General features: G+C 36.3%; 3 protein-coding genes across 8 annotated transcripts; 2 read left to right on the plus strand and 1 right to left on the minus strand.

The window, feature by feature from the left end:
• The first annotated feature begins 2 nt into the window (after window positions 1–2).
• Window positions 3–3,048, plus strand: LOC125575297 (trimethylguanosine synthase-like). Of its 3 annotated transcripts, XR_007314831.1 has the most exons (7): window positions 7–317; window positions 401–617; window positions 702–837; window positions 954–1,045; window positions 1,138–1,261; window positions 1,562–1,710; window positions 1,808–3,048. XR_007314831.1 is itself a non-coding variant. In XM_048736606.1 (6 exons), the coding sequence occupies exons 1-6, from the start codon at window positions 284–286 to the stop codon at window positions 1,853–1,855; spliced, it is 651 nt and encodes a 216-aa protein (XP_048592563.1). In that variant the 5' UTR covers window positions 3–283; the 3' UTR covers window positions 1,856–3,048. The 3 variants fall into 3 exon arrangements, 2 of the variants coding, with proteins under 2 accessions (XP_048592563.1, XP_048592562.1); XM_048736606.1 differs by lacking the exon at window positions 1,562–1,710 and having other exon boundaries at window positions 3–317; XM_048736605.1 differs by having other exon boundaries at window positions 8–317; window positions 1,562–1,817.
• A 9,350-nt stretch (window positions 3,049–12,398) lies between these two features.
• On the plus strand, window positions 12,399–15,519 carry LOC111199208 (protein YELLOW LEAF 1, choloroplastic-like). 2 transcript variants are annotated; one of them, XM_022688693.2, is made up of 6 exons: window positions 12,399–14,072; window positions 14,200–14,292; window positions 14,555–14,607; window positions 14,662–14,697; window positions 14,765–14,840; window positions 15,122–15,519. In XM_022688693.2, the coding sequence occupies exons 2-6, from the start codon at window positions 14,202–14,204 to the stop codon at window positions 15,301–15,303; spliced, it is 438 nt and encodes a 145-aa protein (XP_022544414.1). In that variant the 5' UTR covers window positions 12,399–14,072; window positions 14,200–14,201; the 3' UTR covers window positions 15,304–15,519. The 2 variants fall into 2 exon arrangements, with proteins under 2 accessions (XP_022544414.1, XP_022544413.1); XM_022688692.2 differs by having other exon boundaries at window positions 14,555–14,697.
• Window positions 15,520–17,378: 1,859 nt separating this feature from the next.
• Window positions 17,379–23,665, minus strand: LOC111199209 (serine/threonine-protein phosphatase 6 regulatory subunit 3). 3 transcript variants are annotated; one of them, XM_022688696.2, is made up of 19 exons: window positions 23,367–23,665; window positions 23,096–23,199; window positions 22,923–23,009; window positions 22,770–22,845; window positions 22,600–22,674; window positions 22,430–22,483; window positions 22,042–22,101; window positions 21,539–21,655; window positions 21,307–21,401; window positions 21,002–21,201; window positions 20,547–20,644; window positions 20,327–20,430; window positions 20,082–20,250; window positions 19,882–20,004; window positions 19,592–19,674; window positions 19,189–19,330; window positions 18,642–18,671; window positions 18,332–18,402; window positions 17,379–18,219 (listed from the first exon to the last, which is right to left on the minus strand). In XM_022688696.2, the coding sequence occupies exons 1-19, from the start codon at window positions 23,403–23,405 to the stop codon at window positions 17,574–17,576; spliced, it is 2,373 nt and encodes a 790-aa protein (XP_022544417.2). In that variant the 5' UTR covers window positions 23,406–23,665; the 3' UTR covers window positions 17,379–17,573. The 3 variants fall into 3 exon arrangements, with proteins under 3 accessions (XP_022544417.2, XP_022544416.2, XP_022544415.2); XM_022688695.2 differs by having other exon boundaries at window positions 17,379–18,216; window positions 19,882–20,010; window positions 23,367–23,658; XM_022688694.2 differs by having other exon boundaries at window positions 19,882–20,010; window positions 23,367–23,658.
• Between the last annotated feature and the right edge of the window lie 2,322 nt (window positions 23,666–25,987).

The following is a 25,987-nucleotide window of genomic DNA, read 5'->3' on the forward strand; positions in this document are numbered from 1 at the left end:
CTCTCCTGAAAAAAATAAATTTTCTTGCGGTGATGGAACGTTACCGAATGCAGAGTGAAGAACATATTCCATGCAATGTGTTTCTTTCATCAACCGGTCCGGTTATTTTCAAACCGGTGGAGAATCAATCAAGTTTTAAACAAATTATTATCATACCCGAATATTTCGGTTACCGGGAGATCCGGGCTACCCTCTCTCTTGTCGGGACATCGCATGAAGAAGTTGAGTTAGGCGTTGACTTTATTATTTCACTCACACTGGCTAGTGACATAACAAGAGATCAATGACTATCGACGATCAATCACACTTGAAGAAAGGTAAATAAATAGCATCCGTAAACTTCATGCTTCCATTATTTCTTCTTAATTATATGATATATCTTTGTTTGTGCTTCCTACAGAGGGAGAAAATAGTACGAATCCTAAGATCAATAGGTACTGGATTCAACGTTACGATCTGTTCTCGAGGTATGACGAAGGTATCCAAATAGATGAAGAAGGATGGTACTCTGTGACTCATGAAGAGATCGCCATCAAACACGCAGAGAGGTGCCGTGGAAAAGTGGTGATTGATTGCTTCGCAGGCGTTGGTGCTAACACTATTCAATTTGCTAAAGTGTAATCTCTATCTCGCTTTCTCTCTCAAAAACAAGAAGAGAAGTATGAATATGAATGTTTTCTAAACCATTTTTCTTTAAATAGTTCTTCTTCTGTAATCGCTATCGACATTGATCCAATGAAAGTTCAAATGGCTATGAACAATGCAAACGTCTATGGAGTTGCTAATCATGTGGATTTTGTCGTTGGTGATTTCTTCAGTTTAGCTCCATCTCTCAAAGTAATCGTCTCTATCATTTTTTTTATATATGCTATTAAAGATTTTTTTTGGTTCCCCTCCAATTTTGTTGTTGTGCTAATATATATACTAGATAAAACTCATTTTATTTTGTCCAGGGAGATGTATCGTTTCTTGCGCCACCATGGGGAGGACCAAATTATTGCAAAGTCGAGAGTTTCAAGATGGATATGCTTCAGCCAAGAGACGGGTAAACAATTTTTACATAATGATATGCTAATCTTAGTTCTTAATTCTTATGAAAAGTATATACATTTTTAGTGAAGACTTGTTTCTGTATAGGTACTCATTGTTTAAGATTGTTCAGTCCATTACTCCTAATATCATCATGTATCTACCGAAAAATGTTGATTTAGCACAGTTGGAAGAACTGGCTTCCCTCTCGTCACCTCCCCTAACTCTTGAGGTAACACCTTTATCTATTAAAACACTAGGGTTGGGCATAATCTCTGAACCCAAGATATGAATCTGCACCCAATCTGATATATATATAAAATATCTGAACGGGTGTTACAAGAGATTAGATACCGAACCTGATCGGATAATATATGATAACAAAGTTAATCCAAACATATTCAAAATTGTATAGGATGTTGCCCTAAAACACATTTTTTCCTTAAACCTAAACATTTTGTGTTATTTATGAAAGATAATTTGTTGCAAACCTTTTTATTAACAAACTCCTATATATATATTGTGATTTCAGATAGAAGAAAGTTGTATTGGAGGCAAAATGATAGCCATAACGGCTTATTTTAGCCGCAATGCGGCTTAGCTGAGAAATTTGAACTATATTGCATCAAAAAGGAACTATCTTTTCTGCAGCAGGGGATAGAGGAATTGACTCCTGAAGGAGTTAATACAATTTCTTGAAGAGAATTTTTGAAATAAATAGTTATGATTATTGTTCCAAGGATACAGAATTCTCATTTCATCTTTCCACTTTATGCAGGATTCTATCACATGGATATTTGATACAAATTCAATGCATCATTCGTAGAAAATAAAGAATTCACTCTCCTTTCCCGTTAGTTTATTCGGTTAGACTCCGTTGATATCGACTGTAAAAAAGCCGAGCACTGATGAGTGATGACAAAATTTATGGTACAAACAAACAAACCCATTTGAAAAGTTCAAAAGCCCTACCCGCTCCCTTGCAGACAACCTAATCTCAATCTTGTTTGCACTGGTATCCGACCGCTGTGTCGGTGCCGATGTGACCTCTTTCTCTTTACTATTGTGTATTGCTTTGGTTTTTCTCTGGAGACTCTTCTCCATCTCATGTCTACATGTTTGCTTGCTCTGTTGTCTCGGTGAAACGTCTCTGTTCGGAATGGAGACGTTCGAAGGGCAGGTAGTGGAGTAACGACAAGACATGTGTGAAGTCGTTGGCAGCTCCAGATCTTTGTCTTTTTTTGCTCACTGGATTTGGAGTGTGTAGATCCATCCGGCTTTCGTTCTCATTGGTTGGTTTGGATCAATAACCAGTACTTGCTTCAAGGGCCTTGTTGATTTGTTTACTATCGAATCACCTCTCGATCGTGGGTTTGGCGAGTAAGAGAAGCTTTGTTCTTCGGTTCTCGTTGACGAATCGGGTATTAATCACCGGCTCTGTTGGACCATCCCAGCATCATCGTTTGGGCTGTGTCCTTCTCGTTGATGGGTCAAAATCTTTTGCTTCTCATTTGCATGTATCAGTGTGGCAGAGACGTCTCGTCTGTCATTTGCTTTGTTTGCGTGGCTCTTGGAATCAGAGATAGGGGAGACATGACATCCGTTCTTCCAAGTCGTTAGTTTCAACGTTCCTTGCCGTTTGATTCATTTTATTGGAAGTTAAGAATCTATTAAAATAGATTCCTATTTAAAATTTGTCCTTGGTACACAATATTTGGTCCACTTAATACACTATTTATTCCAATGGATTAATTCTCTGTTCAAATAAAATCCTCCGCTTAATAGGCTAATATAACAAACTCATATCGAAACTGAATCACATTATGTTCTTAATATTAAAGTACTTATCTCAATGAATTAATAATCCACGTACATACGTTGTTGGGAAAGACAGTATTCTCCATCAAGTGATGCCATATCACCAACTATTTTAATATATTTACCTTCAATGAATATATATGTACAAATATATTAGTATAATTTTATGATACACAATTTAGATTGATTCGGAAGTATACTTTAAATCTCATCACCCTAATACATTATCCCCTATATATTAAAAGAAAAACATTACAACATATTTTTGTAGTCACATGTCATCACCACAATCATTTTTAAAATCTTTAAAAAAATATGTTGGTCCATATAAATATATAATAAGCTTTTTATTAAACTAACCATAAATTAATCATAAATGTTTTTCATTGTTTCTTTAAATAAAAATCACGGAATTACCTAATGTGGCTAAAGTATATATGACAATTAATGATTTTGAATAATAAAGATTTGATAAAAATCAGTCTATTCTCTATCATTTTTAATTCATATTAAAATAAATTAAACAACCACATTAACTATATAATAAAAATTTATATTTTTTTCGTATATGTTATATTTTGAATTTTAAAAAACGAATATAAATGACTAAAGTTGTTAAAAATCTCACACTAATTTTTTTGTGATCCATGGTTTAAAATTTATGTTATAACAAGATACAAATGATTACACAATTACATAAGTAGGAAGTCTCATTTAATAAATATTATATATATGCATATTAATATGATTAAAATAAATTATATACCATATAAAATACATAAGTATTTTAATTTCGAATTTGATTTGAAATTTTTTGATAAAAATTTTGAAAAATTATTGACAACTTAATATTTAGATTTTAAACTTTGCATTATAAATGTTAACAATTATTTTTTTAAATTATAAATTACTAAAACTATTAAACATCCCATAAATTTTTTATTGTTATCATTGATTTAAAATTTTTGTTATAAAAAAATACACACAATCAAAAATAATATGAGTATATAATATTTTTTAACAGATGTCAATATTAAAAATATACTATATATCTATATTAATATCATTTAAACTTAATTGTATAACATATAAAATAGAAAAAGTGTTTGTCTGGATAAATAAAATTTATTTAAGTATTTGTACCAATTTAATTATATACGTAATAGTTACTAAATTTTAAATTATTTAATATATATTTATTATTTCATAATATATAAAAAATTTTAAATTCATAATTTATTCCGCGCGGGTCTTAACCTAGTTGTTTGTATATTACTTATGTTCTATATTAAAACTTTAATGTAGATGATGGAAACCCTGTTCATTAGAAAAATGATTTCGATGACAAGCGCAAACTATTCAACTAGACATAAAAAAAAAATTCGACAAGTTCTCTATGGGGCTTTCTTTAAAAAAAAAAAGGTTCTACGTTGTATCTTTTGTTCAGGTGTTTTACACAGAGCCGTGCTTACAGCCTATTGAAAAAGGCATTTGCCTAGGGCCCCCAAATTTTGTAAAATTTTTAGGGCCCCAAATTACAAAAAAAAAAAAATTACATGGTAGTTAATGTATTCTCTTAGTTAGATTTTTATTATTATTTTATTCTAAATTTGACTTCTGTTTAAAATAACTAATTTGTGATCAATTTTACTATATTTTATAGAAAACTATAAAGATTCTACTTCAAATTAACTGCAAATATTTGATCCAAATTTGTTTTCTTTGTATATATTATGAGTTAAATTTATTTTATATATTTATAGAATTTGATTAAAAATTTATAATATTTTGAATATATAGTTTATTGTATTTAATTTAAACGCTAATATTTACCTTTTTAACAGCGACCAACATTTCAATCCAAAACGCTAAGAATATATAGTTTGGTTTTTAGTTTATAAAAGTCTGGTGCATTAAATTTAGAAAATACTTAGGTAATAAATCAAAACTTTTTAGTGTTATATATATATATATATGTTTTTTCAAAAAAAAAAAAATTTATATAATTCAAATTTAAATAGAAATATTTTCAAAAAAAGTATCATGTAAATTTTTTTTAACTCGTCTCGGGCTTCCAAAAACCTTCGCACGGCACTGGTTTTACATGTGCTATGTAAGGATGATCAATAAAAAAAATTTAATATAGATGCTCAATATAAACTATTTTCCTATACATTTACAAAATGAAACAAATATCCGCACATTCGTGCGGATCAAAATCTAGTTGTTTCTTGTTTTCAAGAACGAGACATGGAAGGAATAAACCAAGTGGTCTTGGCCTAGTGGTAAAGGGATTCCAATTGGAGCTTCCGCCCTGGGTTCGATTCCCCTTGGCCACCCATAGATGCCTTAAGTGGCAAGAAAACCCGGATTTCTGTGGGCCTCTTGGTGATTAGTCCTTGGGCCTAGAAAACCTTTGGGATCACACCAAGGTTATCAAAAAAAAAAAAAAAAGACATGGAAGGAATGTAAGACCCGATCCCGGCCGGCTAGGCCGCGGTCGATGCCTCACGTCGCTCAGTCCATACCCAGACCGAACCTCTAAAAATTTTGCCCTTTATTTAAAATATCGCCCATTGGCGAGGGCTAACTCAGATCCTAACTCAAGACTACCTTAGTTATTCCCTAGCTAGATCCTTTCAACTTATGCACAGCGGAATAGTGTCTACTTAACCATTGGTCTATAACCAATATAATACTTGTCTGGTCGAATCACCTCGGCTAATGGTTAGTATACTCAACTACCAGCTAGCTCCAAGGTCAATCCCGAACCCAAATCAAGACATACAAATCTGAGGTTCCATTCCCCTAACCATTCTATCTAGATCTATGCAACATTGCTAGATCATACCTTTGCCACATCCACGGAGCTTGTTAGCTCATCGGCCCAGCTACTCTAGCTGAATGAACTCATAAACCAGCTGATCGAGCTGTCACACTCGAACTGAGCTAGAACCGAGCTATGGCCAGCTGCCATATACTGCGTCCAGCTCCTTTACACACACAAAACAACTCCCTTAGGTACTTAGTCATTCAGCCAACCATCCCCACAGACATAAGTAACCCTTATTTCCATCGTATCCTGGTTAAGTCTCAGCTGACTGATGCCCTTAACCTTCATTCAGGACCATGACACGCTTGTCCTTAGGTCATGTGACCTGACTGGTGCGTTTCCTTGCACCGCAGTCCGTCCGGACGATCCTATCCAGGATCGGGGACATGACAAGTCTCCCCCACTTACGAAGGATTCGTCCTCGAATCCAGTGGTGTTAACCTCTTGTCTCATGACCAAGGTTCCATCCGACTTTTTTTGTACCCAGAACATGGAGCATGCTCGATTGGTTCTTTCTAACCAGTTCGTTGCATCTCCCACCTTGTTCTTTCTCACTGACCATGTCTTGGTCATCATATACACAACAAGTCTTCCCCACTTGATAGATTTTTAACCCAAAATCTTATCAAGTGGTCCATCAAGCACCCATACAAAGACATGACTTGTGTCACTGACCCAACTCTCCAGGTTGCGTTCCTAGTAGACACCAAGTCCATGTAGAACACTTTAGTTCCATGACTAGATCAAATTCAGTACCTAGGAACATACTGAGTACTCAAGTCTTAGTAGATTCAACCAATCTCCAAGCCACTCGATGCACCAGCCAAGTCCTAGTGAACATGTTCCAATCTTTAGGCTGCTCACTCTACCATGAGTCCTAACAGATTGTTCTGTTCCCTTAAGTCCTTCCTGGACAATAAGGTTTATGATTCCAGCAATTCATCAATCCTGGGTAAAGGGTACTTGTTCTTCCCAGTCACCCTGTTCAAACCCCTATAATCAATGCACAACCTAAAGCTACCATCCTTTTTTCTTAACAAATAGGACTGGTGCTCCCCAAGGTGATACACTAGGGTGTATGAACCCCTTCTCAAGCAACTCCTCAAGTTGCTTCTTCAGCTCTTCCATCTGAGCTGGTGCCATTCTATATGGACTTTTAGATAATGGGGCCGTTCCAGGTTCCAATTCAATGATGAATGGGTCAGCCCTATCAGGGGGAATGCCCTGTAGTGCCCCAAACACATCCTGAAATTCCCGAACCAACGGTATACCCTCTGGGTCACAGGCCCCTACAACCTCATCGGTGTAAATGGTAGCCAAAAAGGCCTCACAACCATTTCCAAGCATCCGTTCTACTTGGACTGCTGAAACCACCAACTACAAGAGGTTGGCTTGATTCCTTGGTACTTAATCGGGGTCCAAACTCGTTCTCAAGTTGCACCCTTCCCCGGTGACAATCTAGAGTTGCCCGATACTTTCCCAACCAGTACATGCCCAAGATCACTTCATGATGCTTGAGGGGGACAACAATCAGATCTATAGGCATCAGCCTATCCAAGATCACCACAGGGATGTCCTTAACCAGACCGAGTGAGTTCATAACTTGCCCTTCGGCCGCACTCACTCGTTCAGGACCATCCCATGTTCCATACTGGAACAAACCTTTTCCAACCATTCCTGGACTCACAGCACTATGTGTAGCTCCAGTATCAAATAATGTGTTTCCACACCACCGATCATTAAGAACTTAGATGAGTAGGATTTCGGTTTGATCACACATTTGGAAAATGTCCCATACTATTCTCCAAAGCATCACACATCTGTGAACGTCCCATACCATTCACAAAAGTGTTTATAGTATACCTCAATCCTCATCATACTAAGATACTTAACATCGTGTTTCCAATTCCTCTTGGAATTGATCCATTTCATTCACTCAATCTTAAGGAATTCTACCTTGACTTACACTGAGTCCAAGCTGATCCATCTTATCACAAGCCCACTCATGTACTAGCCATGTAGTGTCTCCCTTAGACTAACATGAACATTGCATATGCTCACTTGTTTTGAACGGCCATCAAGGGATAACATTTACCTCCAAGAGAGTGCTGCACGTTTCTTTCAACCTAAGCCACTCTCTGGTCCATGTTACTTCCCTTGTCCAGGTCGTCCATACAAAGATCTTGCATTGCGTCCATCATCCAATCCGTCTATTATTCCCAAATAACTAGATAAACTAACCTTTATGTTTTCAGGGTCTTGCCGTGGAAGAGTGTATCTTGGCTAAGCCGGCTCATCTTGGAACTTCCCCGTTCACAAGCATGAAACCCAAACTTATCTCAACTCTCACTTGGCTCACCACAACTAAGGTTCCAAGTCATCTCAGTTTTCAGAAATAATTTCGGTTTGGAACTTAACATATTTGAGCACTGTCCTCAACAGGATCAAGCATGCTCTGATACCAACTTGTAAGACCCGATCCCGGCCGACTAGGCCGCGGTCGATGCCTCACGTCGCTCAGTCCATACCCAGACCGAACCTCTAAAAATTTTGCCCTTTATTTAAAATATCGCCCATTGGCGAGGGCTAACTCAGATCCTAGCTCAAGACTACCTTAGTCATTCCCTAGCTAGATCCTTTCAACTTATGCACAGCGGAATAGTGTCTACTTAACCATTGGTCTATAACCAATATAATACTTGTCTGGTCGAATCACCTCGGCTAATGGTTAGTATACTCAACTACCAGCTAGCTCCAAGGTCAATCCCGAACCCAAATCAAGACATACAAATCTGAGGTTCCATTCCCCTAACCATTCTATCTAGATCTATGCAACATTGCTAGATCATACCTTTGCCACATCCACGGAGCTTGTTAGCTCATCGGCCCAGCTACTCTAGCTGAATGAACTCATAAACCAGCTGATCGAGCTGTCACACTCGAACTGAGCTAGAACCGAGCTATGGCCAGCTGCCATATACTGCGTCCAGCTCCTTTACACACACAAAACAACTCCCTTAGGTACTTAGTCATTCAGCCAACCATCCCCACAGACATAAGTAACCCTTATTTCCATCGTATCCTGGTTAAGTCTCAGCTGACTGATGCCCTTAACCTTCATTCAGGACCATGACACGCTTGTCCTTAGGTCATGTGACCTGACTGGTGCGTTTCCTTGCACCGCAGTCCGTCCGGACGATCCTATCCAGGATCGGGGACATGACAAGGAATATTAAGGTTTGGTTGGTCATACAAGCTCAACGCTAAATGAACCACTTCGAATCGTGCTGCTATAGAGTTCTAGCTCTCTGATCTGCAAACTGCAACAGCTAACTTCGCATCTGGTAATTTACTTGGAGAAGGCTCAATAGGACGTGTTACAGAGCAAGGTCACAACATGTTGGTCTACGAGTGCTTCAGGAACGGCTCACTACACGAGTTTCTTCATTTGTCAGATTGTTTCAGTAAACCTTTGACTTTGAACACAAGAGTCAGAATCGCCTTTGAAACGCTCGAGCCGTCGAGTACGTTCTTAAATAGAAAAATATACACACACACATAAACGTTTTGATGGCCATGTTGTTTTGTTTTTGTGTAGATATCTACACGGAGCATGTTCACCGTCTGTGATGCATAAGAACATAAAGTCTTTTAACGTTTTGGTAGACGCAGATCTTAACCTTCAAAACTCAAGGGTAAAACTACGTGACATTTGAATTAAACAGTGTGTTATTTATCTACAAATCGTGTTTTATGACTTTCCAAATAAGCTGCGTTTGAATTTGGCGGAAAAATAACGGAGGGTTTAATTCGTTAAAGAAAGTCATGTGGGAGTTTTATTGGTTAAATCATTAATTGAGGGGTTTGTACCCAAAACAAAATTAATTTGGGGGGGGGGGAGGATTAAAAACCCAATAAAAATTGATAATAGGCTTACGTGCAACGCTTTTTGGTCTAAAGTATTTCCGAAATCACTAATGAGCTAGCGTTTAAAAATCCATTCGAGTATCATTATTAAATAAATAAAATTAAGGGGTTTTATTGGTTAAATCATTAATTAAGGGGTTTGTACCCGAAACAAAATTAATTTGGGGAGGGGGGAATGTTACGTTAAAAACCCAATAAGAAATAATAATAGGCTTACGTGCAACGCTTTTTGGTCTAAAGTATTTCTGAAATCACTAATGAACTAGCCTTGAAAAACCGATTTGAGTATCATTATTAAATAAATAAAATTATTTTCGCATCTAAACAAATCCGTTGTAGCACAAATGATTATTTCAAAAAAAATTAAGATCATAGGGCCACCTAATGATCGCCCCATCCAAGCCCTTAGGGATATAACTTGTGCAATTGTAACGTTGTTGTTTCCAAAGATGAGGCAAAATATAAATTCTATAACAACTCAGCAAGCAGTTCACTAGGCTAACATTAAGACATAAAGTGAAGTATGAGCAACAAGCTCCACCAACAAAGGATTCTCATCTCAGAAGAAATAGTAGCTTAGATGAATGAGTTATTTTCACTCTAGGACGGTTTTGAGTTTTTTATTACACTCTAGAGCAGTTATTGCTCCTTGACACTTTTTTCTAACTTTCTTCTAACTATTCTCTTTTCTTCTAACTAAATTATAATTTAAATATAACTAAGTGGACCCATTCAGTATTTCATCTTCTTCCCTATTTTCTTTTTTATAACCATGGAAATAGTGGTATAAACCATATAATAAAAGCATCGGTGAAGGGAATGGCTTCGCCGGAAGCTGTTAAAAAGCTTCTTCTTTCACGTCGTGTTCCACAATTCATCCCTCTCACGCTGTGACATTAATAAAAGAAAAAACAAGATTTACGTTTTTGTTGTAGAAACAAAATCATTTGGAGCTTGAAATTATGTCTTATATGATATTTTTACATGTTTAAATGTATTATAAGCAAGAAAAAAAAAAGGATGATTAAGGTGAGAATAATGGCTGGCGGCTATAGAGGGAAATTGCAGAAAACCCTAATTGATTTTGGAAAGATGAAGTTAAAATTACGAAAATACCCTTCATTAAAAAAATATGAAAAATAAATGATTCATATGTACATGATATATTGTACATACATATACACTATCCACATGTACAACGATTCATGTGTACATGAAACTAGACATCCCTTAAATAAAAATTACTAAAATGCCACTCCTTAAATAAAATTGCAAAAAATGTACAACATGATTTTATATGTACATGTACATCTTTACATGTGTACATGATTACATGTGTACAAAGATAACATGTGAACATCTTTACATGTGTACATCTTTATCTTTACATGTGTACATTGTATATTACTAAAGTAATGTATCGTAGAATCGTGTATTCTCTTTAAAATCCTAAACTCATGTTTTAATTCTTAAATGCATTGGAAAATAAATTAAATGAACTAACATCAAAGCTAATATGAGTAAAACACAAAATCATGTGTGCACCTATTGTCATGTACACCATTTTCAGTTTGACTTGATCTATTTATTATGTATTTTGGTATTGTTTTAGTAAGCAACCACCAATCCACCTATATGTGTACAACTTGTTCACATATATTGATTCATTTTTATGTACATGTGTACATCGCTTTACATATCCACATGTACAAAATGGTGTGTACCATAACCATACAAGCACCTCTATACCAAAATATTGGGGTTCAGTCAGATTTGTACACGCAAGGTCATACATCTTTTAAATAAATAAAGACGTGTATATGTGTACGCTAAATATGATAGTGTACATATGTAAAACAACCAGAAATTAATCAAGATAAGATCTACCATGAAGCTACCATGAAAACACAGAAGCTCTTACACAAAATGTGAAGGATGATATTTGGGTTCAGTCAGATTTCAAAGATGTCTGACCATGCGTGTACATAGGAAGAAGGAAAAAAATTCACATGTACATTGTGTTAACGTTATCGTGAGTTCATGAAGTCGTAGATGCTTAGTTATTGAGATAGAAAACCTACAAAAAGAAAAAATTGTGTACACAATCTCTTTGATGTATAACATAAAATTAGGTGTACACATGTACAGTTTGAAAGTAATGTACACACGAACTTTTTATTTTGATTTTTTTTAATTTTATGATGGAAAATTACGAAAATAACCTCGTCTTCTTTTTTGGTCACTATCGACCAGAAACTCTAATCTCCGCCTCTCTCACCTATTTTTCACGATTCTTTACGAATTCCTCCACTTTTTTATGTATTTTGTCCAGATCTGATAGATTTCAAACCTAATTCATGGTTTTACATTCAAAAGTTTGAACAAAACTGTTTTTTTTTGTTTCTGATTTGTTAAACATTTTGTTCTAAATCTCCATTGTTGAGTGCGAGATTCTTGATGACGCTGCCCGACTCCTGCGTGATAGTATCATGATGTCCAAGGACCTCATGACGAAAAAGAATTGAAAAAAAAAATGATGAAAACTTCAAAACGATAAAAAAGATAAAAATCAATCGTTAAAAAAAAAGAGTTCAGAATAAAGAAGATAAGAGAGAGATGATAATGGGCCTACTAAATTAGTATATAGTTCTGTTTTAACTTGAAAATCTAAACGAAAAGTGATAAAGTTAGGAAAAAGTACCTCAGTAGCTGAAACTGTCTTATTTTGTTATAAATAACTCAAAACTGTCTTATAGTGTAATTCTTTCTAGATGAATTAAAGAAGTATCACGAAATCGAATCCATTTCGACATAGACATATCTGTCAACATCAATCCGAAGTGCCCCCACATTCAATAATGCAAAGGATTGTTTTTTTTTTTTAATTGATGCAACATGCTGCCAACAATTTGCTGAAATAAAGCGTATCATTCTGACCCAAGCAGAGACCGTACTAAATGATTGTGTGTGCCTAATGGCATACCAGACAGAAGTCTAAATTGAATACGTTTAGAAATGTGGTACCATGATGTTTCTAGGAAGCAGAAGAACCCTCTCCATTCTTGAACTTGTTCTTCTCAGTAGCATTGACATCATCAACTCTACGATCAGAGAGTCAAGGAGTAGTGATCCCTTTGCTCAGACTTTGTCCTTGTTTCCATCCCAATCTAAGAAGATCAAGCTCTCTCAGCTTCCATGGCTTGCCTCTCCTCGTAATCGTTGGCTAAACAGATTGGGAGCCATCTTGACCAGACTGACAGTGGATTTGTCATCATCTGACGGCGGATGAAGATCTCTCCACCTAGGCTACCATTTTTCAATTCAGAAATCTGATGAATTTAGGCCTTTCATTTTTTTTATTTTTTTATTTTTAATAAAACACCAAGCCACCCACTTAGGCTAGAGAGAGAGAGAGACAGAGAGGAGATATGAGATCGGATCCGGCGTACGGTCGGCGCGTGAGCGTACGTGCTGTTGTCGAAATCTTTCTCCTACCGTTAAAGAGGTTTTTCTTGCTTCTTCTTCATCGCCTCTCACCGAACGCCTTGTCTGAGTTCTGGATTGGAGCCATCCTCCAACGGTGGTTCCTCGCTTGGAGGGCAGACTCGCTTGCGTGGAGGTTCATGGCGTGAGAAGATAGGCTTGCATGTTCAAGTGGTGATTCCGGGAGATGGAGGCTATCACAGATCCGTCAACGCCGGCTTTTCTCCGGGAGGTGGAGGCTCCCTCAGCTTCGCCGCCGCTGGTTCTAGTTTCCGGAGAAGGAGAGGTTTTCTCTGCTCCGTCTTCGCCGGTTTTGGCTCCGGAGGGTAGAGGCTCACATAGCTCTACGCTGTCGGTTTTGGAACCCGTAGTCTTTTGGGGTTTGGTTACTAGTTTGGCTTTGGTGGAAGCTGCGTTGTGGCTCTTGTCGTCAGGATGATTGTTCGGGTCAGAATGGATGAGATTTCGGTAGAAGATGAAGCTCTCCATCGACAGCGACGACGACAAGAGAAGAAAAGCAGAGGTCTCGAGTCTCGGGCTTAAAATGCCCAGTAGGCGGCGTGTGATGATTGGGATGAGCTCTCGGTTAGTACGATGACGCTCTCTGTGACAAGTTCGACGGTGTAGAGCCGTTCAAGGTTCGGTGGACCCATCGGGATGAGACAAGAAGATGATAAGCTGACACGTGCTTCTGGATATGGCCAGTGTCGGTGATGGGCTTTTAAACTTTAAGTCCAGTCTTTTAGTTTGTTGTTGGTTTAGTTATTCGGATCGTAGGCTATTTTTTTTGTAAGGATTTTGGACTGGGTCCTTCTCTATTTAATGAACAAAAACTTGGAAAAAAAAAACATAGGCTTGGTTCATAAAAATAGTATGAGAAAAACAGACTATTTTTATAATTCTTGCAAAGCTTTTAATTCATAAATGTTACTACATAAACCCTAGAAACGTCTAAGTGCGATCTCTCTCTCTCTTCCTAAAGGTATTTACTTTTCGCTGCTGATTCTCTGTGGACATATGTTTGATATGCAAATCGTTAATCCTATTGCTCCTTTTAAAAGATTTAATATTTTTTTGTTTGTTTTGATTGTTTATCCTTAATTTTACAGATATGCGGGTGGTGAATCCATCCTTGTGTATCGACGGTGCACAACCATTGGTGTACCTCCCTCCTCCTCGCTCTTCTCATTTTCCCGCTAATGGTATCTTCACTTTTCCATTCATCTTTGTCAATCATTCACATTTCACAGTTCTTGATTGCTTCTTGGCAACTTAGTTTATTGAATTGTTGGCATTGAGAAAATGGTTTGTCATCGGTTTTGAAGCTGTTTATTTTTGATCACCTAGTGTTGTACCAGTTAGATCATAATTATTGCTCAAGCTTTTGATTTTTTTTTAATTTTTATTTTTGGTGTCTTGTAAGTGTTAAAAGCTCTTCTTCTTCTACTTGGTCTCCTGTGGTAGGAAAATTCCATGGGCGTTGTTACTATCCTACGAGCGTTTCTATGCAATCCCAGAGCCAGTCAGTTGCAAGTAAAGGAGGAGCCAAAAGATTTGGTTTCAACTCTAATAGCAAAAGATCTGTCTTTGCATGTAACGCTGCCCTGGTAGAGGTTCTATCCGCTAGTTACAATTGTTTTTTTTTTTAACTTCTGATTTGATTTGTTTGTGCAGAATGCAAAATGCAGTCAAGGGCAAACACAGACTGTTACTCGAGAATCACCAACAATCACTCAAGCTCCTACACATGGTAATCCTTTTCTTCTATTGGTGCTTCATGTGGAATAAACTTGTTTTATGTTTCTAACAAACAGTAAAGTCTACTATAATAACATCTGTTTTATGAATCTAGCTAATAATCAAACAGGTATTTACAGCACATATTGTGGCTTGCTACATTCTTGTTGATAACCTGAGACCGGAAAATGCTTTGAACAGAACCCACTTTTCCTGACTGTTCCTATTGGCTTTCTTATTATAGTTTGCATCCCCTAGAAATAAAGCCTCTTTTTAATTTGATTGAAACATCAGGAAAGGAGAAATCCCCAAAGCTTGATGACGGTGGAAGCGGGTTCCCACCCCGGGATGATGGTGGTGGTGGGGGTGGAGGAGGCGGTGGAGAGAGCTTCTCAGGTGGATTCTTCCTTTTCGGGTTTCTTATGTTCATGGGTTACTTGAAAGATTTGGAGGGCGAACATGAAACCAGCCACTAGCTAGAGAGGGGAGGAAGGGGAAACAGACAGACAGACAGACAGATCTCTAGACAAAGTATTGAACCAGAGATAATAAAGTTTCTACTAGTGCTAGCAATTAGGCACATATTTGTATGTTTCATCAATTTTGATCATGAATCAGACAGATTTTTGTTATCTCTGACATAAAACAAAATGCTTCAACTTTATAACAAATGTTCGAACTGAGGTTTGGGAGATGCAGAGTTTCGAACTTGAATGAAAATATTAGAAGTATATATATATATATTCTCTTCTTTGTTAACAGGTTTGGCCTAAGACTTTGGAAATGTTCAATGCCTGCAATTGGTGGTAAAAGTGACAACAAGTCCACTGAAAAACATCCGCTTGCTTTAGCATTAGTAGCGAGGACACAATAAGGAGAACAAGTAGTGGAAGCCTAGGTGAGAACAGAGAGGAGGAAGTCTCAGTGGCAGGTTAGCAAGCTTGAAGAAACAGGGAGACAAAGACTCGCGATCACTCAGAGTCTTTGGAGGAATAAAGAGGAAGGAGTGATGAGCAAAGACTCAGAGGCGTTTAGAGTCTTTGCCAAATAAATGATATGTGGTTATTTCATTTTTAAATAGGAGTTTGTTAGGCGTTTGCCTTCTCATACTTAAAGTTGTGTGTAGAGTCGATATGAGACTTCTATTCCCTTGATCGTCATGAGATTATATGGCTTCTTCGAGCTACAATTTGTATTTCGTTTTGGGGATATTCAGTAAGATCGTTCTATTCTCTTTCTATTGAGCTCCATTGTTACGAGAGAGAAATTACACGAGGAAGAAGATCGGAGCTATAAACTTATCAGATTGGTCCATGTGGAATCATCATATGAGGTGGAGGCCGCCTGTGGCAATCTAGTAGTAGCATCGGCTAAAGGATTGGCATGATCATTCAGAACCATTCCCAAACTTTGATGAGCCGAACATTCACTTTGCCAACGGAAAAGGCTGAATAACTAACCCCTTTGGTTTGCTGCGCAAACACCCCCAAAAAGAACATATTTACTTGGGGGTTCATTCATGTTCCATTGGTCTAGGGTCAGGATTTGAACAAGAATCATCAAAAGAAGTGTCGTTGTCGTAGTCACTAATGAGATCATCAAGCTTGTAATCCACGGAGACAATCTCTCTCTGTTTTTATGCCCCACCTTGTAAGTTTCTGAACTAGAGTCGTGGGGTACACGTCGACAGTGACTGTCGTGAGCCCTTTTTCTGCGTTATATTCGGCTGCGCTTACGCATGTATATCCATTTGTTAAAGAGAAACTATGAATTATTTCTCCTACTATAAAAGTTTTGAATTTTTTTTTTTTATGTAGCGCTGAGCTTGCTTTCTTTTGGCAACCTCTACAACACTTAACCTCAACTTTTTAGTACGCAAGCCTGCAAAAATTTTACACAGAGAATGAATCATGGGCAGCTGAAGAAGTGATTGAGAGACGATAAGAAGTACCGGGACGGGTTCATATATGAGGGTACTATCCATATAGTATTAGCACAATTTTACAAGAGTGATTATTCGTTGGTTCCCATATCCGATATATATTTTTACAAGTTTCTGGTTAATACTGAGGGAAGGTTTCGATGAGAAAATCCAGCAGCATCGCTACGTATTATCTGGCAATGGAAATGAAAAGAGCACACATCTTTAAAAAGTGAGTTCACTTTTTACATTTTCTTTGGAGTGCTTGCTTGATTCTTCTTCATTTGCTCTTTTATCTTCTAGTTTATACATTTCAGAATTGCACAATAATGACAAGTAAATGCTCATTTTGCGAGCAATGCTCTGCTTTTCAACTTTGTTGTTGTCGAGTGCTTCACTATGGCTTCCACTTGACTTCTCTGTTTATGCAACATTCTCTTGTTTCATAAGAAAGAAAGCATCAAGTAAATCAGCCAAGTTCATTTTAAATCTATTTTGTAGGAACAAGAAGATGCAAGCGACATTGAGATTGACATCTGATTGTTTTCTCATGAAATCATTATCTGCGGCTCCGTCAGGTCAACAACTTTTATAACATGTACTACTAGTACTACTTTGAAGTAAAAAAAAAAAAAAAAAAAAACTATATAGAAAAAATGATAAGCTAGTAACAAATTTGGTCGACAAGAATGTTGGACTGGATTTGGAGATGAAAGAAAAGAAAAGAATAATAAAATCGTACCCGTAAAAGATAAATGCCCTTTAAACCAAAACTATAGCATCTTCAGGAACTTTGTTTTACTTAGTCCCGGTTTTGAGTAAAGCTCACACTACCTTCTCTTCTTCCTTCACAGCCTCTTCGATTTCTGCAGCAACATCTTCTTCATGGCTCTTCTTTGTCTCCTGCGTGATTGCAGGTTCCGAGCTTTGAGCATTCTCATGCGACTCAGCAGCAGCTAGTTCTGACGCATCAGGACCAGAATCTTTCAACTCCTCGGCTATTTCATCCCCACTTGCTGCCTCTGGTGACTTCTCTGCAGTTTCATCGCTACATGCACCTGCTATTGCTGAATCCTCTGCACTCTTTTTATCCGTATCATCACCTTCATCATCCTCTTTTTCGATTTGTACCTCACCATTGGGCAATGTGGTGGCTTCATCTGGGTTTGAAGAAGGCCCAGTCGACTCGGATTTCTCTCTCCATTCGACCCAAGCTGCTGATTTTTCTGCTTCTGGTTCACTCGGATTTTCAGAAGGATTCTTTGTTGTTGTAGAATCCTCTGTTTCCATATCAACAGGCGGGGAAGAGTCTACAGTGTCCTTGAAGTCTTCATCGGCTTCACCTATGACAACATCATCATCATCATCGTCATCTTCATCAGCATTGGGTGGAGGGGAAGCCATTGAGCCTTCATTCGCAGTTTTTTCATCATCGAAAGCAAACCAGTTTGAGTTTGTGAAGAGAGAACTGCTACAAAGACACCATGTTACAATTAGTAAGTGAAGTGACCCCGCATCAACGATATGATAAAGAGTCAACGGAATTGAAATTCTACCATAAACGAAAAGTGGAAACCGATTACCTCTCCTGGTCATCTCCAAGGCGCAAGGAAGATATAACGACTTCTGCAGATTCGTCATCAAAGTAGACATCCTGCAACATAGACTTCATATGAGGCTTTCATGTCTACCTTAATCGCTAAAGCTATCATATAAATGTGAGTGACTTCTCCGCAATAAATACCACAGCAAGGAGATATGGGTACGATATTAAAATTGTTCCACATTTGAAATCTTCTCACAAAAGGCCTAAAGCTTTGTTTAGCGTCACATAACCCAGATTTTAGAAAGTCGAGTCTCAGTTCCACATGATAAGGAAAAGACAAATAGTACCTCATCATCGCGTTCCATAGAGCCTTGGGTCTGCAGTGGATAAATAAAAAATGTAAATGGTAAAACAAATGTTCATAGCAACTAGTCTTCTTAAAGACTCCGGAAAAGAATGCAAGGAATATCAAAAGCTCTAACAGAACATAATTACCCTGGTACCGACTTAAACAAGCTACATCCAGGCTAGGAAAAGATGATAAAGAAAGAGAAGACTGTAGGAAACCGCATGCTAACTATCCAGAGGTCAACCAAGTAGAATCATTGGAGAAAGAAAGTGACGGTTTAAACTATCCACCAAATATAGAGTTTTAATAACTACATCACTCGCTGTGGTCCAAGACATTCTCAGAACTCTAGGCACTCTTGCATCAAATTTCACTATATATCATCATATTTTAGGAACTATAGCAGGATTAAAGACAGCACAAAACAAAATGATTTTCTAGAAAACTCCTGAATCGATTTCCTGGGGCTTAAATCTATGATAATAGTAATATGCAAAAAATGATCACCAAGTAGCTGCTATGACAAGGAAACACGAGAACATCACCTCTTCCATGTCATCATTGCTGTACATGCCATATCTAAAGGCCTGGCTCAAGTTGTTTGCTAAGGCTGCCACATCATAGTCTCTATCGTGGTAATCATCATCATCACTATCTCTATTACGATCATGGAGTGAACTTGGCCTCCTGTTAGGGAGAAGAAATTAGCGAAAGGAATTATCTATTTACTACACCAACCATCACCAAAAGAAAGCTCTTATTAAGTCAGATTCACCCAGATGTTACAAAATTCTACAAGAAAAAATACTATCTATAACGGTATAACCTCTGCTTTTGGTGATAAATTAAAAACAGAACCATGTTTCATAAAGTTTCTTTCAGCCAGCAAATTTTACACTAAGAGAAAAAGTGCATAGCAAAACGCACACTAAGAGAAACAATACATACCCGCATGCCCAAGAGTAGACATTTTCCAGTGTATTACGCTTTGACAGGACATCTGTGTGCCAATCCACCCATTTGCTATTTTCCTGTTAAAATTTTTTTTAAAAAAAAACAGGAATTGAAGGAAGTAGCTTTGAGAGAAATCAAACAGGGATAAAGCACAGAGCAAATTGTTTTTGACCATCGGATTTTCTATAAAAATTAGACAGTAACAACGAAGTACCACACTCACATAAAAACTCAGAAAACTAGGAACACAAATAAACAAACAATTTGCGCTTCATATGGTATACCTGCAAATGTGACTGAATTTCGGCGTTGCTATTAGCTAGTTGAAGAAGTTTGTTTGAGATACGAGTCAAATGACCTATGTTTCCAATCCTAAGTGGCTTTCTACCCTCCGCAGGGACTGTAGGCTGAAGCTGAGACATCACATGTATTTAGTATTAATTGATTATGCCAACCCCTGACATTACCAATTAAGTATCTTCACCTTATCAGAATCAGCAGCAGTTAGTATGGAGTCTTTTTCCGCCTCCAGTATACTCCCAATAAGATTGCACTCACTGAGAAGATGGTCAAGAAGTTGAGAGTTTTTGCTCTCCAAACATGAGAGGATTACATTCTCCACATGGTGATGCAAGAAGTTATTGTAGGGATACCTGAGAAAACATTTCACCAAAACTTAGCATGGCAGGCTGTATACCATCAACTGAGAAAATATAATCTCCCACTTACTCGAAGAACAAGTCCAAGACTCTTTTCACCGCTCCAAGTCGAATTACTTCCTTCTCTGCTGCTTCACTACCGACTGTGAGTAAGACTGAAATAAACTCTACAACCTAGGAAAAAGAAACAGTCATATTTTTATTTGTGGTTGAGGTATTTACAACCATTACAGTGAAATATACTTTTTATTTCGGAAAGCAAATCAGACAAATATGAACAACAGAAGTACCTTTAATCTGTGTTTTCCAAGAGGTGGTTGCAACTTGCCATAAGTTGTTAACAGAACACCCTCAGAAGATGATACATTCAAAAGCACGAGTAAATCACCTGCACAGTAGAAGCATATTACTTGGTGTTCATAGCAGCCAAGAGAGTAACTAACATTGCAGACAACAAATTAACAGGAAAGACCTATAGAAGTTGTGAAAGCAAAATGCCATAAATGGTATTCTAGTACGCCTCGATACATCATTTATAAATAAAGGTTCACCAATTTCCATACAAACTAGCAACAAATGTGCATAGAAATATGTTGGTAGGATTTGAATCCCACTTACAAACCTAATATTACTTCTTCCCAACCTAACCGCATCCCTCACAATAGGAAAATAGCATTTAAGAAGTCAACACAACAACACAAGCGCAACTACGTATCAAAATTTAATAACCATACGTATTTCCCACCTAGACTACCAAGCATTCCCTCCACTGTCTCGGGATTAGGTACCATGCTTCCAAGGGTTAGTTGACGACCATATATAGGATACGTCCCCAATGTAAACCTCTTAGGATCGAGCAGAGATATGCATACGGACAACGAATTAACCAGTACAGACTTAGGCCGCGAATCTTCTAACGTATGTTTTAGCAACCTTCCAGTGCAACTGCATCAAATTGTACAGAGATAAAAACAATAAGCCAATAAATTATAAATTATGAAGAGTATCAACGACTAGATGAAAACTATAGCCAAAGCTGAGAAAGTCTACCTGGGGCTGGAAAGTTTTGTTGCAAGACCAGGGGGTGCGTATCTTGCTACAGTACAAAGAATTTCGGCTACGTTGGCATGTACCTCGGGACAATCCTACAAAACATAATATAAGCCTCCATGATATAAGTAAATAGCATTAACTGGGACGATATAATAAATCAAAAATAAAGGAGGAAAGCCGTAAGACTAGCCCATATTGAAAGAGAAGTAATCTACTGAATGAAACTTACGGAGGAGCCAAACTTGTCCACAATCATCTCTAAAATATCTGTATCTTCCACCCACTGCATTGCACTTGTGTAGTTTGCATATAGGTGTTCATCAGTACCCACCAGACGTTTTAAAACCTGACCAGCATCAATAAGTTAGAGTCTACAAAAACTGGTATTTTACAGATATCAAATAATCTACAACTAATGAGTATCTCCTGTAAGAATTACAACCTTCATTGTTCATAGAAAATAATAACTGAAAAAAAAACTCGTGTAAAAGTATTTATTAAACAGCAAAATCACCATGACAATGATGAGAGCAACATCAGCAGTATTTACCATTGTTCTCACCGTCATAACCGGGTCTATTACTATTTCTGTCGTAAACAGAATCATAAGTACTTTGAATGAGAGGAAAACATGACATTTTTCCAACTATTCAGTGTGTTCTCACGTAGATGTGTAATATACAAAAGCCGAAATCTTGAGTTCCTAAATAACAAATAAAAGTGCAAACTAACCTCCATTATAGATGTAATACCAATCAAATCAACAAGCTGCTTCAGTATTTCTTGATGATCCTGGTAGCACGAGAAAGTCAAGGTCAATATTAAATGATTTATTTATGAACTCCAGATGGTTAAATGTTGTTTAATGTTGATTAGGAAAAAGCGGTGTCAGAAATCAACAGCAATACATAGCTTTATCAATGTCTGACTATTCGACAGCATTATCCCAAATAACACGATCAAGAAAGCAACTAGCTAAAGGTTTAAATTTTTACGAAGTCATATACAATACAAAGCTTTATCAATATCTCAGACTAGAAAGATAAGGATAATACTACTATTATGCTAGCTAGGTTATCCTTAAAAAGATATCCTAGTACGGGAAACAAAATCAACTTACTTTTATGAATTGCATGAACGGGATGGTCTTCCGCACCAGCAGACAAATGACAACCTAGTAATACAAGATGTAAGAGAAAACACGTAGAGGAAAAAGAAATAGAGGCCTATAAGTGGGAAAGCTCTCCATGAGCTTTCTGATATAAAAAAAAAGCGTCGAATGCTATCTACCTTGCTGAAGTAGCCGGCAAGCAATGAGTTATGGGTTTCTTTAGCTTCCAAAAACGAAAAAAGTAATAACATCAACTGCAAAAGGAAGACATCACGAGAGGTAAGAAACGCAAGATCCTTAACCATTATAAAGTAAAAATATAGGAGGATGCAATAGAGTCAATGTCTACCTCCTCATCCTCGACTAGTGTTTTCAGTATCATTTCAATCTCACATGTGAAAATTTCACAGGCAATGAAAGGAAACCTGGAACACAAATATAAAATTGTTTATTCATCAAAAACAAAAAAGAAAAGAAATAATAATTAGTTAAAAAGACTAACTTGAATGTTCGCTTGTTTTCCACATCCTCGGGAGGCTCCTCAATTATGTACCTAATGAGCTGTTCAACTTGGACTCTTTCTCTCAAGCTGAAAAATAACGAATCCAACAGTCATAAATGATATAAGAGAACATAGTTGAAGACATGAGGTTTTGAAAAAGAGAGGGAGCATACAAATTTAAGAGACGGCCATTGAGGGCCTTGCATTCTTGAATGAGTTCATCCTCGTCGAGAAGATCCTCTAATGTGAAACCATCTTTGTCCAAAATTGCCTCAACCTGCAAACAAGAATGAACAGCAAGGCACTTAGTTACTTATAATCCAAGAAACAAACCCTATGCTCTAACTAAATCCATCAATCAACAAGATAGAAACGCGAAACAAACAGCGAAAAACTCGTTTCAGAGATATCGTGAAAAGAGGCTACGGAGGAGAAGAAACTCACGGCGGAGGCCGTAGACAAGCCCGCCATTCGCCAGAACATCTTTCCGGCTGAAGAAAACGTCGAATTGCTCCCGTCGACGCAGAGATTCGGATCTCCGAAACCCTAAACGAAATGAAAGAAGAAAGACTCCACTCGAAACAAGTAATCCGAACCCTAGAATCTGTCGAAGAAGAAGAAGAAGAAAATCGGAGGAATTGGAATCTGAGATGGGGATGGGAACGACGAAGAGGCACCTTCGATTGCGGGAGGGTAGTGACGACGACACACCCAACCAAATAAGAAGTTTTAATTTTATTTATTTATTTCTTTTGCTATTTCCGTCCCAAGTAGTGGTTGGTAATGGTATTCAACATTGCCCGTTCGTTTGTTAGTTATGAGACAAATTATAATTACGCATGTACTAGTTTTTATTATAAACAGACCACATTACTCTATGTTGACACAATAGAACCACATCTACTTCTTTTACAACCATAATAACTAAATTTATTTTATTTTTCACTTAATAGGGAACTTACATTGTGTGCCTAATGTAGCTTATTTTAGTAACTAGTTCTTAATCTCTGTTGTTACTGGAGTTGGATTAAGCACTGGTTTACTAAAATATATTCAAGATAAACTAATTTAACAAAATATCATGATTCAAGGATTATCTCAAATCTTTGAGGTAACAAACTTCATATCAAATAGATAATGATCATGATATGAGATAACCACATCATGGTGGTTTATTGGTTTCCATTAAAAGAGGAGTTGTCCTATTAGTCTAGATGGGGAGTGGATGGGGCAGTTGCCCCCATAATTTTTTTTAGTGTATTTTTGGTTAGAATTTTATTAATGCCTTGGATGAAAATTTGAACTTATAAATATATTACTAGTGTTTTGTTGTTTTGCCCCGAGTAGAAATTCATCCTAGATCTGCCACTGGCTCCACATATATTCACGCAGATATAAACCCATTGTTAACGGCCTATTTGAATATCTGGGAAAGAATCTATCTGTGGGCTACACCTCCCACCTAAAGATTAAGTTTGTGTTTTTAATAGACCTCAATTTAACCATTTTTCAATAAAAAAAATTACTTCAAGATCAAGCGGTAACCCTGTAATCCGAGTTACGTAGAATAAAGTGTGCCAAATGCACCATATATATATATATATATATATATTAATTGGATTAAGTTCACTAGTATTAAAGACAAGTCAAACTCATCACATAAACCATCATGAAATTATGAGTTTAATAAGATATTTAGATATACTTTTTTTTAAATTGTATTATCCATTTTGTTTTGTCTTTGGTATTAGATATATTCTTTCTTAAGATATATTCTTTCCACAAATTTTACATTTTTCTATACAATTTTGATTGTGGATCTTAATTCCTACATTCGTCTAGTTGATTTGGCAACCTAAATCACTCAACGGTGCCCAACCATGCCAAATCGGAATTATGCAGTGATTTTTTTCTTTTAAGTTATATTGTTATCGTTTCAATCTATAAATCGAATAATCCAATTTTTAAGAAGTTTTGACAAAAACAACAATAAGAAGCTACAAAATGTTAAATGTTAAAATTTTCAAGAAAAAATTATGAAAAAAATTAAACTAATATTAAGCATTTTAATACTCAAACTTTTTGTTATCCACCTCAACAAATTATTTTGTTCATTTTAATTCACTAACTTTGAATTTGTGATAATTTTAATAATCAAACTATGCTTATTTTAATCAAAATTTAATAAGTTTCAAACGAAATTTAAAAATCCCAAATTTGAAAAAAAAATCTTAAGATAATTAAGTTAATTTTAAATTTTAGGAATAAAAGTAACTACATTTTAGATGTAGTTTTAAATTTAAAAATTCCGTATGATATTTTCTTTTAGTTTATTTTCACAAAAATGGCATTCAATAAAGGAAAATGACCAAGACATGTTTTATTAAAGGGTAAATCCATATTTATACTTTAGGATTAACTAATCTAGACTTACGATTTAGAGTTAAGGGGTGAAGTTTTGAGGATGAAATTTCAAACTAAAAAAAAAACAAAAATTAAAATTTTCAAAAAAAAGGTTATTTTGGTTATTTTTATTTTTGAAGGTTATTTTGGTAACAAAAACTTTAAAATGACTATTTGAGAGAATTACCCTTTTAAATTTTAGAAAAACTTAATTTCAAATGAAACAAATTATTTTGAGTTTCAGAAAATTAATTAAATTTGATATTAAAAATAAAATTCAGTTTATTTTATTCTTAAAACTTAAAATAAAATTAGAAATTTTTAAGAATTTTTTTTGAGTTTTCAATTTTTTTTTTTTAAATGTATAAAAATTAATAATAATTTTTGAATATACTAACATACTTAGAATATTAAAGTGGACACAATTTAAAGGTTAATTTATGAAAACGAACAAAATGGTTTTTAATCAACATCAAAATAGTTAATCTTATATATTAAACTGGATAGTAAAAATGTTTGGTTCCTATTTTTTAGAAAAAATAGTTGCGCTATTTTGTATGAAATTTTCCTAAATTAAATTTCCGAACAAGTTATTTTTTAGAAAGCTACATAGTACATACGTATTACCGGTTCAGTATGACTTAACCGATCATCCGCCCATT

This window comes from Brassica napus, chromosome A7 (genome assembly GCF_020379485.1).
Source record: "Brassica napus cultivar Da-Ae chromosome A7, Da-Ae, whole genome shotgun sequence".
Classification (NCBI taxonomy): Eukaryota; Viridiplantae; Streptophyta; class Magnoliopsida; order Brassicales; family Brassicaceae; genus Brassica; species Brassica napus.

Excerpts from the sequence above, each read along its gene's own strand:
- LOC111199208 (XM_022688692.2), top strand. The coding sequence starts at position 14,202 with ATGCGGGTGGTGAATCCATCCTTGTGTATCGACGGTGCACAACCATTG. Across the intron at positions 14,293-14,554 it reads TTCTCATTTTCCCGCTAATG|GAAAATTCCATGGGCGTTGT; the intron begins GTATCTTCACTT and ends CTCCTGTGGTAG. Across the intron at positions 14,698-14,764 it reads TTGCATGTAACGCTGCCCTG|AATGCAAAATGCAGTCAAGG; the intron begins GTAGAGGTTCTA and ends TTGTTTGTGCAG.
- LOC125575297 (XM_048736605.1), top strand. The coding sequence starts at position 284 with ATGACTATCGACGATCAATCACACTTGAAGAAAG. Across the intron at positions 318-400 it reads TCAATCACACTTGAAGAAAG|AGGGAGAAAATAGTACGAAT; the intron begins GTAAATAAATAG and ends TGCTTCCTACAG. Across the intron at positions 618-701 it reads ACTATTCAATTTGCTAAAGT|TTCTTCTTCTGTAATCGCTA; the intron begins GTAATCTCTATC and ends TTCTTTAAATAG.
- LOC111199209 (XM_022688694.2), bottom strand. The coding sequence starts at position 23,405 with ATGTTCTGGCGAATGGCGGGCTTGTCTACGGCCTCCGCC. Across the intron at positions 20,645-21,001 it reads GGGAATGCTTGGTAGTCTAG|GTGATTTACTCGTGCTTTTG; the intron begins GTGGGAAATACG and ends TCTACTGTGCAG. Across the intron at positions 18,403-18,641 it reads CTATGGAACGCGATGATGAG|GATGTCTACTTTGATGACGA; the intron begins GTACTATTTGTC and ends TCTATGTTGCAG.